This window comes from Mus pahari, chromosome 7 (assembly GCF_900095145.1).
Source record: "Mus pahari chromosome 7, PAHARI_EIJ_v1.1, whole genome shotgun sequence".
Taxonomy (NCBI): Eukaryota; Metazoa; Chordata; class Mammalia; order Rodentia; family Muridae; genus Mus; species Mus pahari.
In genome coordinates this window covers 71,320,258-71,339,750 of record NC_034596.1, presented here as the reverse complement: position 1 = coordinate 71,339,750, position 19,493 = coordinate 71,320,258, and the positions used below count along the sequence as shown (strand labels likewise).

The window sequence follows — 19,493 nt, the reverse complement described above, 5'->3', positions numbered from 1 at the left end:
AATCCCAGCACTTGGGAAGCAGAGGCAGGTGGATTTCTGAGTTCGAGGCCAGCCTGGTCTACAAAGTGAGTTCCAGGATAGCCAGGGCTATACAGAGAAACCCTGTCTCGAAAAAAACCAAAAACCAAACAAATAAACAAAAAAGTGTCCTCAATATACTCATGATTGATACATGGACCCGTATTTCAAAGCACCATGCTGTATGTCCTAAATATGTACAAGTTTGTCCCCCCCAAAAATTGGTGGAAGCTTTTCCTGATCTAGTCACTCTTTGTAAGGAATCCTCTGATTTGCTCTCTATCATTTTCAGCCTTCGTATGGGCCACTCTGAAGGCTTGGGGGTACGGAGGATAAGGTGAACAGAGAGGAGCATGGGAAGAAAACTCAGACACCATGGAGCTCCAACAACCCCCATGGGTGACTTCCCCAGTTACCTGCACGATGGTGGCTGAGGAGGACGATGCCCCATCCCCTTCCAGATCCTTGCAGTGCTTCCCCAGAAGAGACCAGGATGCAGACGGCAGCTCTGTTCTCCTATGTCCATCCTAAGACAGTGCTCAATCGTTAACAAAGAGAAACATTTCCTTCTCATAACCGGAATCCCACTCAGCTCCTCCAAACAAGACTCAGCCTCCTGGGCAAGTTTGCCACAGGTCTTCCTCTCGCTCTACCCCATACCCGTTGTATTTCTCACACTATATCATGTCTCCAAATGTGAATGCTTTTCTTGAGCCTAAAAAAAACTCTTAATTTTCTTTACTAAAGAGTAATAAGTTCATGTCCCACACAGGGGATTTATAAAAGCTGTTTCAGAATTTAATCTGTTTTGGTAAGTGTAATCTTGGATGATGTTTCAAAAATAAGTCTGTTAGGTGTAAGAAAAAAAAAATGGCTCAAGCCCACTGACTGCGGGAAGACAAGTTAAACCAAGGCTTTGGCTCAATGATTGAGTTCTTGTCTAACACGTGAGAGGTTAATCCGGGGCTAAATCCACAGTGCTGCAAAAATGAACGAATAAATGAATACATATGAATGAGAGAGTCTAATAGGCATCGCATCTCTCATAATGGCTTTTAGTCAAAGAGCTGGAAAATGCCTAGTGCTGGGAAGGATGTGGAGGAAGAGACTCATGGGTACTGTTCAGGATTACAAATGGAGAACAGCACAGAGGCATCTCAAAAAAAACTAAACTATAACACCACATGCTTCCGCAATTCCACCACGGACCACATGCCCAAAGGTTAGCGTGTAGAAGAGTTGTCTGTACTCTTGTGCTCACCATGGCATCATTCACAACAACAGGTCATGGAGTCAACCTTAGTGTCAGTCAGTAGATGAATGGTTAAAGAAAATGTGTATCTGCCAAGAGTGGTGGCCCATGCCCCACCTCAGTCCCAGCACTTTCGAGGCAGAGGCAGGAGGGTCTCTGTGAGGTGGAAGCGAGCCTTAATTACAGAGTGAGTACCAGGCCAGGTCAAACAACAGAGCAAAACAAAATGTGGCGGGTACACCCAATGCGATACCATTTCACCATTTAACAAACAAACAAACACCAAAACCCTGGGGATTCCCGCATCTGTAGCGACACAGAGGAACCAGAGAACATTAGCTTAAGTGAAATAACTAAGCCAGGCACAGGCCCACAATCATGACATGGCATCATTTAAACGTCAAGCATAACAAAGTTGACCTTGTCAAGACACAACATAAGAGTGTGCAGTGGCTAGATAGAGGGGATTAGAGAGACATTGATCAAGGATACAAATTTTCAGTTAGGTAGGAGGATAACAACGAAGAGATGCCCGAGATGTCATACATACTTGAAAATTGCTTAGACAGAGGCTAAATGTTCTTATCACACACACAAAAAAGAGTTTGTATGGAAATACATGTTAATTAGAAGCACTAGGCACTCCACTGTGTGTATGGTATAATACTTTGCTGTAGTTTATAAAGTTTCGTGATTTTTTTTTGTTGTTGTTGTTTGTTTTTTGTTTTTTTCAAGACAGGGTTTCTCTGTGTAGCCCTGGCTGTCCTGGAACTCATTCTGTAGACCAGGCTGGCCTCAAACTCAGAAATCTGTCTGCCTCTGCCTCCCGAGTGCTGGGATTAAAGGTGTGCACCACCACTGCCCAGCTAAGTTTTGTGATTTTTACTTGACAGAAACCCCCTGCAACTTGATGAATATGTATTTTTTTTGTTGTTGTTAAAGACAAACAAATTCTCTAAGTGGATCGGCTCAAGAGCATGTAAATGTTTGAAATGGAAGCGAGCACGTGTGTGTGTGTGTGTGTGTGTGTGTGTGTGTGCCCCGGGTCCTCAGACTGTGAATTGAGGTTGTCTGGTGATCAGAACGCAAAGCAAACTGTCACCCTCACCCTGCAACTCCATGCTCTAGTGACACTCAACAGGACAAAGCGTCTGCTCTGTGTGACAATGAAGCCATGGAATAATCTACAAAATGAGCAAAAAAAAAAGTCTTGTGGTTTACACCTAAGTCACATAACCCACACGCTGCTACCAGCTTCGTTGGGATGCCTTAGTGTTACAAGTATGAGATGGAAATTGGTACCAAGAAGGTCAAGTTGCTTTCAACCAGTTACAATGAAGCAGTTAAGAGTCAGCTACATTAGTGGCAGACACAAGGCATGTCCTTGATAATACTACTCTAAAACAAAAACATGTCTCAAATATGCAAAACAATTATTAGCTAAAAAACAAAAACAAACAAACAAACAAAAACCAAAAAAAACTAAAAAAACAACACATCAAGCCCAATACTCTCAGAGCCCCAGAGGAGGAATTCAGGAGTCCGCATCTGACAGGGGACTCCTTTACAACAACTAGCACCTCTCCTCTGGGGCAAAGTAGGCTTAGATGAGCTTAACAATATTAGCAATATTAATAACTGAATAAGTACTGCAGTCTTGATTTAAAAAAAATTAAAAATTAACATTAACTTTAAAAGCCTTAGGTTTTCATTTCATCTGAAATTCATTTAGAGATCTGGTCCTAGCCAGTTCAAACAGGAAAACTGTCTTCCTGAGAGCTGGAGAGATGGCTCAGCAGTTCAGGGTTATTATGTATTGTTCTTGCAGGGACTGAGTTCGATTCCCAGCACCCATTCTGAGATCTGTAATCTAGTTCAAGAGGATAGGACACACTGACCTCGGAAGGGACCTAGCTTCATGTCCTGTGTATGTTTCCTGCCCCCATCCCTACACACAGATAATTCAAAAATAATAAAATAAATATATTTTTTTTAAAAAGGAGAAAAAGGTTTTCCTTACTTCGCTCTTCAAGGAGCTTTCTTCAGCCTCCTCCTTGACCACTGGCAGGAAAGACATGGAGTTTGTTCTGCTCAGCTGAAAGGCACAGCACAGGAGCACTTGCAGTCAGGATGTGGACCAGCATCACATCCTGGCCTGGTTGCATTTTTACGTAGCTAAATCTTTACACATTGTCCAATCTGTCCACCAACGCCCAAAGTCTCTGGGGCCTCATGCCTTTCAGCCCTTTCAGCTAAGTCCAGCCTGCCGAGTCTCATTTGCATGATCCTCGAGGCCCCACCCCCTTTCCTGTGGCGCCTCCTCATTTGCTCGATCCTCACGGCCCCGCCCCCAAAGAGCTGGCATGCAGATCTCTGCTGTGGACTCACAGTGGTCTCAGGCGCGGGACCACTGTTGAGTCTTCAGTAAGATGACTGTTCTAAGGCAGATACTTCAGAGGTGGTTCCCTCCCACCTGCTCCGGGAATTTCATAAGTTTGTTTTAGGTAACTCAAGCATAAGAATTCTGGGTTGGGTTCAGGGCAGACACACCCGGGAGATTTGTGCTCAGTAGTAAACAACCTCAAGTGGAGTATTTCCATTTAAGAAAAAAAAAAAAACCTTCTTTGCTCTGGAAAGGGAGATCTCATAGGCTGTTTGCTTTCCCATGGAATGTGGGGCCAGAATTAAGGGAAAGCCACACCCACCTTCCTTTCTGAAGCATCCCTCTCGGCCACTGTACACTCTGAGGTGCCTGCAGAGGGCTTGTCTCCCACTTCTTGCTGTTCTTGCTTCAGGTGCTCATGAAGGTTCAGTACAGCAGTCTTCAAGTCCACTAGCAGATCCTCCTTTTTCTGGTTTAGACTCAGAATCTGATTTTCCAAGCTTTCGATCTCTCCCTGTTCAGAAAGAGTTGTGGGCATCATTTGAGAGAAATCAGAGTGGCTTTTGGATGCTCCAAGGAGCCAGCTTCCTTGCTTACTGTCCTGGTCCAAGGCTACTGGGCCCCGTAGCTACTTCACAGACCTTGTAAAGCAGAGGATCTGGGGGTTGAACAAAGCATGGGAATTTGTAACAAGGTCCACAGGTGACTGATGTGCAGCCAGGGTGGGGAGCCAGGGCCGTAGTAGCTAACCACAGGACTCACAGAACCAGATTCCCCGGGCCAAGAACCACCAGACTATACTTTGATGAACACATACTTCCCACTTTGCGCACAGAATATTACAGGTACCTGTTGCCATGTTTCCCCAGGAGATTATTAAGATTATTATTATGATATATAAGTTTTCCTAGATATGGAAAAGCCCACTGTCTGCCCATTAGGATGATGGAATTATAGAATCTTAGGTTTCGTAGGAATTGTGGGTGACAGTTACCCTGACTCTCCAGTACCCCTTGTCTGAGCGCCTCTTCAGAAAGTCAGCATTCATTCCAAATATCTCCCTAGCTGGGGTGTAGCTCCAGCAGCAGGCTGCTTGCTTGCTTGCTTAGCGTGCATGTGACTCCTAATTTTGTCTCAAGTACAAACACACTCATACAAGTATGTTTCTAATGTATTCCTTAAAATCCCTCACCAGTCAATATTCTTAAATTCACTAAATTTTGTATGTATATATATGAATGGATGCGTGTGCGCATTGAGTGTCATAGGTCAACCTCAGAGATATCCATCCTTAAAAACAAACAAACAAACAAACAAACACCCAGGGTCTTACTCCCCCTGACTGGCTTGGAACTTACTTGTAGACCAGGCTAGTCTCAGAATCAGAGATCTGGTGGCCTCTTCCCTCTGAGGGCTGGGTAAAGACATGTGCTACCACACCTAGCCCATGGATCTTATTTTTTTGAAACAGGGTCTTACTTGCTAGAACCCAACAAGTGAATTATGGCCACCAAGTCCAGCGCCCGCCCCTGTTACCCCAGGGCTGAGATTACAAGCAAATGCCACAACACTGGTCTTTCTTTGTTTTGCTTTCGTATGGGGTCTGGGAATTGAAGTGAAGTTCAACAAGCACAGACACCAACTGAGCTACCTCCCGAGTCCCCAAGTCATTGGATTTTACGCCCAAGAAAGTGGATGTGTTAGGAGATACAGCCCAGACCCGGTTTATGGAGGGACCAAAACTAAGACTGAAGGATCCTTCGATGAGGCTTAGATCCCACTCTCAGTTAGCTCTAACTTGCCATTTGCTGTGTCTTAGTGTAGGGTTGTTTTTGTTGTTGTTGCTTTTGTTGTTGTTTTTTAAATGCCCATAAAACTATGTGGTACATGCTTTTAACCCCAGCACTCAGGAAGGCAGAAACAGAAGAAAGTAGAACTTTTGTGAGTTTGAGGCCAGCCTGGTCTACACAGTGTGATCTTGTCTGCCATCATCCTTTCTAAAAGGTTGATCAGCAATCAAGAATGAGGAGTCTCATTTCCAAGTGGGTGGTTACAATGGCAACCTTAGCCTTGTTCCTGACAGTTTTATGCTCCCGGGTAAATCACCATAGTTGGAAGTCTCACTTTTCCACTTCACGGATATCACAGCTACATCAAATCCGCTAGAGCTAAGGAAGAAGTTTACTTTTTTTGGGGGGGGGGTTCTATTTATTTACCCCTTCTTTCCTGACACACACCCATTGCCAGCTAGGTGTTCTGTCCTGGTGGTCCATCAAGGCTCATAAGAGCCATCGAGGAAACAACAGTGTGTGTGTGTGTGTGTGTGTGTGTGTGTGTGTGTTGTGTGATGAGCCCCAAAGACTTGTCCTATGTATGATTTCCTTTATTTTTTACTTACCCAATATAAGTTCTTTGTCATTCTGAGTTATTAAGTATTTGAAGAAAACTGGCCCCCTCATCCTTCTGAGATGTTCATACTGGGCCTGCATTATCAATTAGGCAGTCATGGGTGATCACGCCTCCTGACTCTCTCATACTTTACCTTTCATGTTAAGAGTTAAGACTCTCAATCTCCCAGCTAGTAAATGCCTGGGAGGTTTGAGAACCACATTAACTGCCTGATTGTATTCACCAGGTATCAGGGAAAATATGCAGTTCTCATGGCCTGGGCTTCTTTCACACCATTTCAATACAGATGTATCAGTATTAAAAACAAAGACTGAAAAGGCCCCACTCTGAGAGATTTATGGCAAAATATGTAAAAATACAGTCCGTTATATCAATGTTCAGAGTTTCACTACCAGCCCACCTACTCTGTCCAACCCCCACATCAGCTTCTTGGGCGCAGAGGAAATGTAAATCAAGGTGTGCTGTGCTTATAGCGTGGGCACCCAAGAAGCCCCATACGAGGACTCAGAAGCGAAGACCTACCCAGTTTCTGTAACTAGGTCTCAAGTCCAGGGGTTGCAATGACAAATTAATGACACCACCCAACCACGACAACACAAAATAAGAATGGAAAGAACATGTTGGGAAAAAAAGATGTCAGGCATAATACAAGAGATTCTAGACACCAAGGATAAAGTAAGAGTCCATGGGATGGATAGATGGATAGGCCAGTGGATGATACCTGTAATGATGGCAGGTCAGCCACTTGGTCCTGTGACACATGTTCAGGAGAGATCTCAGCTGAGTAGTTAGTTAACCTCTGCTTCAGATTGTCTATTTCTTCGTCACATTCAGCAGTCTGCTTTATGACAACCTATAAAATGACACGTAGCCCCCAAAGAGTCACTGTCACCACCTAAGTAACATACAAGATATTTCCATTATCCAGCCCATCTAAAGTGCAACTCTGTACCCACAAAGATTTCAATAGGAAACAGGAGCTTTTTTTAAAAAATAAAAACTTATATTATTATTTTGTATAGATTTGAGCATATATGGGAGGAGGAGTTGTACTGTCGGAGGTCAAAGGACAGCTTGCAGGAGTCAGTTCTCTTCTCCCACCTCGTGGATTCTTAGATCAAACTTAGGTTGCCAGGCATGGCAAACAAGTGCCTTTTCCTGCTGAGTCACCTTGCAGGTCCCCAGAATATGTCTGTAGTCTAGATTTGTTCTCTAAATAAGCAAAATCCCCAAATATAGTTATATTCTATATTCCAAATATTACCTGCATTTATATTTAAAATCTAGATGGCAAATTTTCCACGCTGGAGCCTAACCTTTACATCTCACGAGGCTCCAGGGCATCTCAGCAGGGCTCGAGGCACAAATCTAATTAAATGCTTCTTGATTCTGATGTATTTCTTTCTTTTTAAAAACTTTCATTTATTTTATGTATAGATATTTTTAATGTATGAGTGCTCTGTCTGCATATATGCCCGCATGTCAGAAGAGGGCATCAGATCCCATTATAGATGGTTGTGAGCCACCATGGGGTCACTGGGAATTGAACTCAGGGCCTCTGGAAGAGCAGCCAGTGCTCTTAACCAGTGAGTCATCTCTCCAGCCCCACTCTTACATATTTCTAATCTAGGGGCCCTATTCAGGAAAACATTTTATAGTATGGTAATATAAAGTTCCTACGTCTTATGAAATTACTGGTATGTCATGTACACCATTTAAGGAAGTTTCAGAATTGTGTGTGTGCATGTGCACAGACACGCGTGCCCCTTCCACCTCTCTGTGGGTTCTAGGGATCAGACTTGGGTCACTAGACCTGTAAGGCAAGCTCCTTTACCTACTGAGCCATCTTGCCAACCCATGTATTTACCATGCTAACTAACATGATACACATGTGGCATTTTCCACATACAGTGGTGGCATGCCTGCTCCTGAATGCACTGAGCACATTATTTGATATTATGGTGAATTTTTCCAATACAGGCATCCTCCCTGCTGCCCTTTAGAGTCGGTGATGCACATTTCATGAGTCAGAAGCTTCCAGAGCACCAGGAGTTTGAAGAATGAGACAAAGCTAAGCAGAACATGCCACGGACTGTAATGTTCAGGGAAGAAAGCTCAGATTTATCTGTAGACTAAATGAACCAACCAAAGTTTGATGAAATGCTAGAAACTGAAACAGACTTCAAAAGCAAGTCTTAGTATTTCTCTGGTGTGCATCATACTGAAGCAAAATGTCTTTTGAAATGACATGGCTTCCGTCCCACAGTACATAATCCTTCTTGGTATTTAAATAAACTATTTAACCAGTAGTTCTAGCTGCTGGTTAGAAATGAGAAACTATATTCACTGCACATACCTGTTCCCCAGCTTGCAGAAATGAATGACATCCTGTTATGCCCCATAGAAGTCATTTGTCTTATTTTCCACAAGAGGGGGACTTGTCCCACTCACGAGGGAACTAAAGGAAATGTCCCATATTCCAATATTTTTTCATTTCCAATGGCTTACTTGCTATGAAATATATGAGGGGCGCATGTGATTCCAACCCACACAGTAAGATGGGAAATGTTCACAGCACAGTTTGATGCCTAACTTGACCCCTCCACCGTCCCCCCTTTCTTCTTGAAGAGGCCACTTTAAAGCCTAGTTAGGGTTATTTTCCTTTGCTGACCAGAGGCCCAGTAAGAAGGAAGAGATTAAAAATGATCCATCAAATTTGATACTTTTTACTTCACTTGTAAACTAATTTTTAAGAAGGTACAGTGGCTGCTAGGTCACTTCCCTCTCTGTTGGTATTAGGAGAGAAATGACATCAGTTGATTAGCAGCCAGGTCAGAGGACAGAGGGTTGTTAAACTTCAAATCAGGGAGAGTAGGGTCCCCCAAATTTAGAGGAACAGGATGTCCACTTCACCGCCAAGGGGGTTTTAGAAGTAAGAAGATACAGCCCTTTCTGAAGCAAGAGACGCGGAGTCTCTGCCCAGTATGTCTGTGGGGTTCAAGGGTCTTTTAATGATTTCTGTTCTATAGGAGTGGCCTAGGAATATAAACTCTGATGATTCTGGCTTGAGACTGGTAGGGTAATAAAACTTACAGAGGGGAGGGGAACCCTCCTAAGAGGGATGGGAAAACTTCAGAACAAAACAGCCCCCAGGATGGAAAAACACCAGAAGATTCTAGAACTAATATCCTGCCTCACTGCATGGGAACTAACCCTGACACAAGGGACCTCTTTGGTCCCCCACTGAAGCTTTGGACACAGCTCTCCCCGAGATGGTAAATGGCCCCAGGCTACCTGTGCCCGATGTTGGGGAATATACTGAGTGTTTAATCCACAGGAAGAGGACGTGACTGAGGTGGACCAGGAGACTGCTATTCGGTGCTTACTTTGCAGGCCTGCAGCCTCCTGAGGCTGGGGGGCCTTGATCAGGTTTGAATTCTCTTTCCCTTGTACTGCAGAACAAAGAAGCATGACAGACCACAGAACGCTGGTGCTCTCAACCAGGGCAAAGGTAAGACTCACGGGAGCGGGTGAAGAGGGAGCAGGAGTGTATTTACTTATTTAAACTAAACGCCACCACTTGAGGAACAACTGCTTTTAGTTAAACTTGAAAACTAAAAAGGGTTTTTGTTTGTTTGTTTGTTTGTTTTTCTTTGTCACTTGACATAAGCCAGGGTCATCTGGGGAAGAGGGAACCCCCACCAGACTGACCCATAGGTAAGCCTGTAGGGTATTTTCTTGGTTGGTGCTTCATGGGGGAGGGCCCAGCCTATAGGGAGCAGTGCCACGCCTGGGCTCCGTCCTGGATAGTCTACAAAAGCAGGCTGAGCAAGGCAGTAAGTAGTGTCTCCATGGCCTCTGCTTCAGCTCTTGCCTCCAGGTTCCTGCCGAGGCTTTCCTCAATGGACTATGACCCAGGATAAGCAAGGCTAAGTAAACCTTCTCTCGCTAAGCCCTTTACCACAGCAGTCGAAGCCAAGTGGCAAGAAGGATGTAGGCTACTTCTACTGAACTTTTTCCTGTATTAAGTTGACTCTTGTTATAAGCCACTCACCTTCAGTAACTCGTTTTGTTCCTGAGTCACATTTTCCAAGAGTTTCACATCTTGTAAAAGCTGGCTTGTCCTCTGAAACACAGGCAGGGGTTTGGTTCCCGTCTGGGGTAGCCTCAGTTCCACTTGGTAAGTCATTATCTCAGCGATGGTCTTTTTCATGGGATGGATGTTTTCAAGTATGACCTTAATAGCAGCGAGGAAGTCCAGTCCAGGAATGAAAACAGAAACAAAACCAAACAAACACATAAACAAACAAATAAACAGCCATCCACAAAAGCCAATGCAAGTTGGCTTAGTGCAAATTAAAGTATTTCTAATTTAATATCGGTCTTTAATATGCAATTCCAATTACAAATACTTTATTTTTAATCTCGAGTATATGCATGTGCTGGCAACCCAACTCAGGTCCCTCTGCAAGAGCAATATGCTCACAACCATATTGAGCCATCTCTCCAGCTCTGTACTTCTTAAAGCAGTTCCTTAATTCAGATTTGAGGTATGGGAGTGGTTAAGGGTCTTAGGAAACAATGTCTGGGGAAGGACTAACTTCCCCAATACTACATCATCATTCAGACAACCGGTTCCTCCCTTCCTCCCTTCTCCTCTCTATATGGGATTGTGACTTAGTTCTGTATGCTGTCACTAGGCAGGTTCTGTATCTTCCAAAGCAACTGTACCTAGCCTGGGGCTTCCTGCAGAAGTCCTTAAAATAAAAAAAAATGTTCCATGAATTGAACAAGTATCTGGCCAAATTAAACGTTATTACAGACTTCATAGCTAACGATCTCATTTCACCCTAAAAGGGAAATACTCTAACCCCTATTCCACAGGCAAGGAAACTGGGTTCCTAGAAGGAAGAAGGCTTGATTAAGTTTAGATGGCAAGGCAGAGAGATTAGAACTCAGGTCGACCTGATCCCTCCCCAGTGGCTGCTGGAGATCACAAGTCTGTACATTTGTTGAGATACTGTGCATGGATCTTTACAAATTATAACTTAGCTAATGGTCTCAGTACCAGCAGAGAGAGATAAAAGAGAATCCAGGAAATATTCAAAGCCAGTAAACAAAATTGCTAGGCTCAGAAACTCACCACCGGCTCGGCTCACAAAAGTGTTCAAGGTCTGGGGAAGGCAAAGCTTAAATGACTAAGTAACCTAAAGGAATACTACTGTTGCACAAGGAACGCTATAAATACGATTTAAACGATTTTCATGGAGCTGTGACTAAGAGCACTGGCTGTTGTTCCACCCAGGATCAGTTTCCAGCACCCACACAGTGGCTCGTGACTGTAACTTCAGTCAGGGGATCCTACACCGCCTTTGGCCTCCAAAGGGCACTCTGTGCATGCGGTACCTAGACATGTATAGGAAAACATTCATATACATTAAATAAGAATAAATAAAAACTCAAAAATATTTCAAAGATATTTATATATGTATTTTCAGCTATTCCCCCATCTTATCTGTGCTACTCTAATGGATCTGACACATTGGATCAAACTCTATGATTACATATTTTTTAGGGAGACAGTAAGTATTACTTTTAAAAAACTTTAAAAAATAATTCATCCATACCTCCCCATGCTTGAGATGTTCTTCAGGTGGAAAATCAAATATTTCTTTGGATAACAGGATAGCTTTGATCTTTGCAACCTTTTTCTCCATTGATTTAACTTCAGACTCGATCGCAACCACATCCTAGAGTGTAGACACAAGACACACTCCTGTATCCCTTGCTGCACATTAATAGTCTGTAACTCATAATGCACTGTTATTGATCCTATTCTCTATTCTCATATCTAATCAAAGAATGATTGCCACTTACACTGCTGAATAACTATTTTTCACACACACAGACGACTGTATGGCTTTTGATAGAAAACATCAGTCTAAACTGCACCAGAAAACATTGTGGAAGCCAGGCATGGTGGCACACACCTTTGATCCCAGCAATCAGGAGGCAGAGGCATGCAGATCTCTGTGAGTTTGAGGCCAGCCTTGTCTATAGAGCAAGTTCCAGGACAGCTATGTCTCTTTTACACAGAAAAACCTTGTCTCAAAAAATAATAAATAAAACAAAACAAAACAAAACAAAAAAGGCACTGTGAAGTCAAGATATACACTGGGTCACTTTTCAGTTGCTCGTGAGAATGACGACAGTTGGCATGCTTCCAAGCCAGCTGCTAAAATAAACTCTCGAGTGTCTATACACTCTTTAAATTTATCTTTGGAATGTGTTTGAATATGTAAACACAAGTAGGTCTGGCATTTTGGAAATTCCCATCACTTTAAGTAAAAAAAAGAAAATGGAAAAAAAGATAGCACTGCCTTTTAAGAAACTAACAGACAAGAAGCTAGAATACTGCCCAGGGTTCCTTACCCATCCTCTAAGGAGCCCCTGTGGAGCAGAGTGCTGCTGAGTGATGTCATAACCTACTCAGATTAATTTCAACACTAAGTCTCTTGTCTAGTGGTTAATTTTCTCAGTGTCAACTTCTGTAACTGGCCCAAGAATCTTAAAGTAAAACGCTAGAAAAGAAGTTGAATTATGTGAGGTATGTCCACATGTTGAAGTGCTCAGGACAGATCCGACATGATAACAAGATGATGCAGTGCAGTTGACAAGAGAGGCTTTGAAAACGACAGAGAAAGGCTGAAGGCTTAAAATTATAGCAGTTGGAAGTTACTCCATAATGAAGAAAATGTTAGAATTCTGAAAGTAAAAGTGCTATAGTATAGTAACTACATAGCTAAAATTATGACAGATGACATATGATAATTACATTAAAATTTATTATTATTATTATTATTATTTTGGTTTTTCAAGACAGGGTTACTCTTGTGTAGCCTTGATTGTCCTAGAACTCACTCTATAAACCAGGCTGGCCTAAGAGTCATAGAGATCCACCTGCCTCTGTCTCCCAAGTGCTGGGATTAAAGATGTGCACCACCATTACCCAGCTTAAAATGTTTTTTTTTTCCCCACCTACTATTTAAGAATCTATACCAAACTATAGAATGCATCATAAAGTCATTTCCATCAAAGATCATAGAAGCATGCTACCGCTTTGGGAAAGGCTTCTGTAACTAAGGATTGACGTCAGGAATCGGGTCAGAGAGAGAAAAAATAGCAAGCATATTTATCAGGATTCTTCATCCTGGAGCGAGACCGCTCTGGGTGAAGGATGGGAACATGAATCTTGCTATAGTTGCACAAAGTAAAATGTAACCCAAGAAATATCATCAATTATAAATGTATCTGTTTATTGTGCTTTCGTAAGATTTGAGGGTGATTCCTGGTATAATGTGCCCAATGAACAGGACACAGTACACAGGAACCCACAACTTTTTGGTTACTTACATCTGCCACCTGCTGGACGTGTGGGAGGGCCTCCACTATCTGTTGCTGTAAAGCTGCCACCTGGTCACGTAACTCATGAATGGTCTGGATTAAGTCATCCGTTTCAAAAATAATTGACAGATCTTCTAGATCGGTGAAAATTGAATGTAGAAGGCTGTGTTTCTGCTCGGAATCTTCCAGAGCCATCTAGATAAACAAGAAGAAAAGCGGGGAAATGTCATTCTGATGAAACGAATCCACCCAGTTCAGATCCAAGAGAATGCAGTAAACTGTCTCAGAAGCTCGAGGTCCGGTCACTTCTGTGTTTGGAACGAAACAATGAGCGCTCTACTGTCAGCGGGGTTGGGGGCGTGATGTGACTTGAGCACCCGCTCTTAGACCCCCATCATATAATACATGTTGATTGTCTGAAGTGTTCAAATTTCCCTGGAGTTTGTTACAGGACACCGGCTAACACAGAGAAGCAACCCAGGCATCATCTTAGATAGTAAAGGAATAATTAGGCTGCTGCAGTCGTTAGAGCAGCACTCAGCAATGGAAAGAGCCAACCACTGATGGCTGCCGTACCGGGAGGGCTTGCAGGCACATTGTGCTAAGTGGATGTGCAATTCAAATAAAGAAAAATTAATCAAAGGGCCTGTTATGTATCTCAGGCTGGCCTTGATCATCCAACCTAGCCTTCTAACCACAGTTTTGCAGTGGATCGCTACTATGCCCAGCAAAATAAACTCTCTTACGTTAGTGGAGAATGCTGACAGACAGTAGCACATGCCTGTAACCCCAACACTTGGGAGATGCAGGCAGGGGGATTAGGGGTTCAAGGCCAATTTAAGCTACATGAGACCTTGCCCTCAAAAAACAAAACCAAAACAACTTAAACCAAAGGAAAAAAAAATAACAATGCCAGAAAATGGAAAGGAGGGCTGGAGACATGGCTCAGTGGTTAAGAGCGCTGACTGTTCTTCTGAAGGTCATGAGTTCAAATCCCAGCAACCACATGATGGCTCACAACCATCCATAATGAGATCTGATGCCCTCTTCTGGGGTGTCTCACAACAGCTACAGCAAGCAAGCAGGGCCTGAGTGAGAAGAAAAGATGTCTGAAGACAGGTACAGTGTACTTACATATAATAAATAAATAAATTTTTTAAAAAAGAAAATGGATAGGAATATTTTACTAAGTATTTATTCCTTACGCAGTATGCAAGGGTGCACAGTGCATGTGGGAAGAAGCACATGAATGCTGTAGCGTGTGGGTGGAGGTCAGAGGACAACTTGCAGGAACTGGCTCCATTCTTAAACCATGTGGGTCTCAGGGACGGAACTCAGGTCATCAGGCTCAGTGGCAAAGCACCATTACCTGCTGAGCCATCCTGCAGGCCCAGGACAGCTATTTTAAAGACAAAATGTGATTTTCCTACAGAACTAGGAAGAACTAGCTTACTGCCCACTGGAGGATTTACTTGGATTCACGGTGTGGGAAATAAACCCCTAGAAATTCATTCACACGTAGACACTTACATCAACACAAGGGAGCAGAAAATATCCTTTCTCCTGAGCTCGTGGCTTACTTAAAACCAAAAAAAAAAAAAAATGAGAAGAGAGACAGAGCATCATTGCTCTCTTCTATCTTTGCAAACTCTCAAAATTTGGTGAGGTTCAGGCTGCTGCTGTGGCCCAGTTGGTAGAGAGCTTGCCTAGCCCATGAGAAGTTGCAGCATCAGTCACTAGCATCACAGAAATCTTAAGTGGGAGTGGTAATGTGTGTCAGTAATCCTCGTACTGAGGAATGGAAGCAGGAGGCGCAGAGGTGTCATACCCAGTTCAAAGACAGCCTGGGCTTCATGAGACTGCCTCGAAAATAAGCTGAGATGAGATGGGGGCGCAAGGCTGGAGAGTAGAGAGATGGCTCAGTGGGGAAGAGCACTTGCCGCTCCTATAGAGAACCCACTTCACCTCCCAGCAACCACCCTTCTGCTCACCCTTCTGTTAACTCCTGCTCTTGAGGATCCAATGCCCTCTCGTGGCCTCCACTGGCACTGCACACACAGCGCACTCAGATACATGCAGGCAATACACTCATAAAAATAAACAACTCTTTCAAAAATGGTGAGTCATAAAACTGATTTAAAATAGAAAGTTAATATGATGTGGGGATGTAGAGAATCAACACAAGGTATGTGGAGGGAGGGGGGGGGATGAGAGACAAAAGGAATCACACGCAAGGACAAGAAAAGGAGTAGGGGGGTGAAAATGGACAGCGGGTCCCATAGGACAAAAATGTGCCACCAAAATCTCGACTGTCAGGGCCAGCCATCAGGGGAACACTGTGCCACCTTAAATATATAAAGGACTTAGACCGTCTTTGAGGTCTGGTTACTATGGAAACTTATGAAAGAACTCCTTAGTGACTCTTTCTCCAGATCTAATAACGAGAGAAAGAAAACCCACCTTTATAATCAACCCAGTCAATACCAGGCACTGGATAACCCCTGGCAGCCATGGCCCCCAAAAGAGAAACACTTCCGTGACTGGCACAGGGAGGGATGCTCAGAAGAACAGCATCTCCTGAGGCATGACATATCAGACCCAAACCAGACATTTATATGGCTATGTTCCAGGGCTCAGGCTGGCATAGGGGGGCTCCTACTCACAGAACCACAAGGGGGCACCTGAGAGGCCTCCCTCCTGCTGGTTGTTGGGGGAGGAGCTACCACTTTCTTCACTGGTGTAACCTCTGACAGGCTGCCCATGCTCCCGTTAATACCGCACCTACCCAAGCTGGGCTTGCTTGTTTTCTGTTTTAATGACATGAATGTAGGAAAGGGCTTGTTGGAAGATGAAGATGTTCAATGGGAGAGTTGAAAAAGGGTAATGGCGGTGAATATGACCAGAATCATTATATACATGCGTGTATAGCAGTGTCCAATAGCAAATACAAAATAAAGCCATCTAGACGGGGGCCTTGTATGTAGCTCAGAAGGCACAATGGTTGCCTCGCCTGTATGAACCCCTGGTTTTAATCTCAGCACCATATAAACAAGGCCAGGTGGCACAGGCCAGTAATCTCCACACAGGGAAAACAGAGAGACAAAAAGATCAGATGTTCAAGGTCAGCCTCACCCGTGGCAAGTTCTAGGTCAAGCTAGGACACAGCACACATCTTAAAGGTTTTCTTTCAGATTCACGTAAGATGTCGATGGTCAGCTGTCAGACACAGAGTACATGTTAGAGCCAGAGGTTGCTCTCAACTTCTAGAAGCCACTCTGGAGACCTCTTCCCACAATCCTATCAATATGGCGGCTATCTTCTTCAAGGCAGCAGGAGTACCTACAGTCTGTTACTTGGAAGCCTTGGCGTTGACTGGTGGTGCCTTCATGAGAGTGACCATCTCATTGCCTTAGCTGTGTGGTATGACCTAATGGACAAAGTGACTACCTCACCTCACTCACAGGACTGACGGTCACATTGCCACGTGACATAACAAAATGAGCCGTGCGGCCACCTCTTCTCATTCTACTCGTGTCAGAACACTGGGGAGAAGGATCCCCACAGATCCCGCACCCAGGTCGTGAGAAAAGCGGTGATCCTTTTAGAACTCTGTGAGCTATGACCTTCAACATCTAGCATGGCATCTTACCTCATCGATGGGGGAAACTGAGGCCCACGGAATATATATAACTATAGCGTTAAAGGAGACATGACACAGGACCAGAAGACCCACAGCCTGATTTCCAAACTCCCTGCCTAAGGTCTGTCACTATTCCAAGCTTCCCTCGGTATCCTGGCATGGTTATGATAAGAATGAATTTCAAAATGGATCGTAAAAAGCCCGGATGCTGCTGGTCAGGCAGCCCCTCTTCACTCTGTAGGTTCTCTGGCTTGGAGGGAATCCTGGAGGTCCTACCTGGAGGGTGCTGGCACGGTGGCTCAGGGTCCTTGCAGAGTCATAGCAGGCAGGATTGGCCAGCAAACGACTGGTCTTTTCTATCCACGCCTCTGTACTCTTCAGAAGATCACTGTATTCTTCCATCTTGATCGTGGCCTGTGGGCAGGGAAAAAATGGAAAGCAAGCTATATATATATATATATATATATATATATATATATATATGATTTATTTATTATATGTAAGTACACTGTAGCTGTTTTCAGACACACCAGAAAAGGCCATCGGATCCCATTACAGATGGTTGTGAACCACCATGTGGTTGCTGGGATTTGAACTTAGGACCTCTGGAAGAGCAGTCAGTGCTCTTAACTGCTGAGCCATCTCTCCAGCTCCGGAAAGCAAGCTTGTTGAAGGGTAGTTCCTGGGTCGGACTGATCCCTCAGAGGGGAGCTAACTATTGTTGGTCAGTGGCCTTCCAGGCCTTTCGGATCTTTATCGTGGCTGAGGACACAGGCCGCCCGCTCCAAGTGAAAAACCTTCCAACTTGTCCTCGACTGGTAAAAAAGGGTTTAAGGAGTTCCTGTTAGAGCCTCGACAAAGGTTCCCAGTCAGTGCTTCAACTAGCCTAGTCCCATTTCAGCCTCATTCTGAACACAGGCCCTGACCCTATCATATCCCATTTCAGGATCCTGTCCTAGCTGGATCACACTTGGAGCTCACCAAACATAGCCACTCTTTAGGGGTAGAGAAGGGCCTTGTTCCCAAATGGCACACTGCATTCTCATTGTCAGCCTTCCCAGGCCCTGGAGACAGCGTGGCCTACATGCCCATTCCTGGGTCTTCATTTACCTAGGGAAACACAACTGCCTAGACTCCTGCTGAGGTCTCACTCTGCTAGAGAAGGGGAGGATGCATGGCCACAACATGACACTACTGGCTACTTCTGACTGTCACCCTTTGCTTGACTTTGTTTAAGTCCTTCTTGGAACCATGCTGTGCAGCTATCCGTTTTCGTGGCTGCACCTTGTTGAGCTGCGAGGTTCTAGATTCTGCTCTCTGGGATACTTGTTGATGTTGCTGGAAAGGAGCCATCAAGTTATCCATCCATTCTTGAGCCTGTCCTGGGTCCTGCTCAACGAAGTCTTGAACTTCAGAGTCCAGCTCATTCAGCTTGGAATGCCAGAGGTCGAGCTCATCCCATATTTTCTGGAGAAGGAAATGCTAAGTTAATTTAAATGAAGACTCCATGACGGGGCAATGACTAGTTAGCAGATGGCAGATGGCACTTGCATTTGGCTACACCAAGACAACATCATAGGCACACCAGTCTACTCACACCCGGCAACAACCATTTGTTGTCTAAACTGGGACTCACTCTCTAATTCTAACCATATCCACTTCAGTAGAAGTGAGCTATCACAGGACAGGAAGACCTGGATGGTAACTGAGGACAACTGATAGTGGACAAAGCCCACTGAGCCCTAATCGAGCAAAGGCCAGGAGGTTCACAGGTTTTAAAAAGGTTATTTAACTGGGAAGTGATATATTCCTTAGTCTCAGCTCATGGGAGACTGAAGCAAGAGGGTTTCCTGAGATCAGGAATCTGGGGCCAGCCTGCATGGCAGTGTTAATTCCATCTCCCAAAGCAAATACAAATAAAAATAGAAAGGACAATTTAGATTTATCTGTCTGTGTATACATGCACAAACACACATACATATACACATGGATCCAGAAGACAACTTTAAGTGCAAAAATAAAATTAACAACAATGTCTCTTGCATAGGAATTGGCAGAGTGTTGGAGGGTTCTCAATACGCATTAGCTTTCGACAACTGCTGTTGACTTAAGAAATTAATAGGTTGAATTCAAATCAGAACTTAGGTGGGCAAAGGAAGATTTCAAAGGTAAAATTTTCAAATCTTACCTAATATTTGTATAATAACAAGCTCGGGAATACAAAACCTGACTTTCTAGGTCGGGTCCCTCTGCTTAATAACCAACACTGCCCAGGCAATTGGGTTGTATACACCTTTAATCCCAGCACTTGGGAGGCAGAGGCAGGTGAATCTCTGAGTTTGAGGCCAGCATGGTTCAAAGAGTGAGTTCCAGGACAGCCAGGGCTA

The 19,493-nt window shown here is 44.0% G+C and overlaps 1 protein-coding gene across 8 annotated transcripts in view; it reads right to left on the bottom strand.

Moving 5' to 3' along the window:
* Syne2 (spectrin repeat containing nuclear envelope protein 2) overlaps window positions 1-19,493 on the bottom strand; it is a 304,126-nt gene that overhangs the window by 108,649 nt on the left and 175,984 nt on the right. For all 8 annotated transcript variants that reach the window (XM_029540662.1, XM_029540656.1, XM_021202357.2 and 5 more), the window contains exons 56-64: window positions 18,391-18,573; window positions 17,383-17,520; window positions 13,476-13,661; window positions 11,690-11,812; window positions 10,117-10,299; window positions 6,784-6,915; window positions 3,976-4,167; window positions 3,291-3,365; window positions 435-545 (exon numbers count right to left, since the gene is read on the bottom strand). In XM_029540662.1, the coding sequence (XP_029396522.1) occupies window positions 435-545; window positions 3,291-3,365; window positions 3,976-4,167; window positions 6,784-6,915; window positions 10,117-10,299; window positions 11,690-11,812; window positions 13,476-13,661; window positions 17,383-17,520; window positions 18,391-18,573 (1,323 nt within the window). The remainder of the gene's footprint in view (window positions 1-434; window positions 546-3,290; window positions 3,366-3,975; window positions 4,168-6,783; window positions 6,916-10,116; window positions 10,300-11,689; window positions 11,813-13,475; window positions 13,662-17,382; window positions 17,521-18,390; window positions 18,574-19,493) is intronic.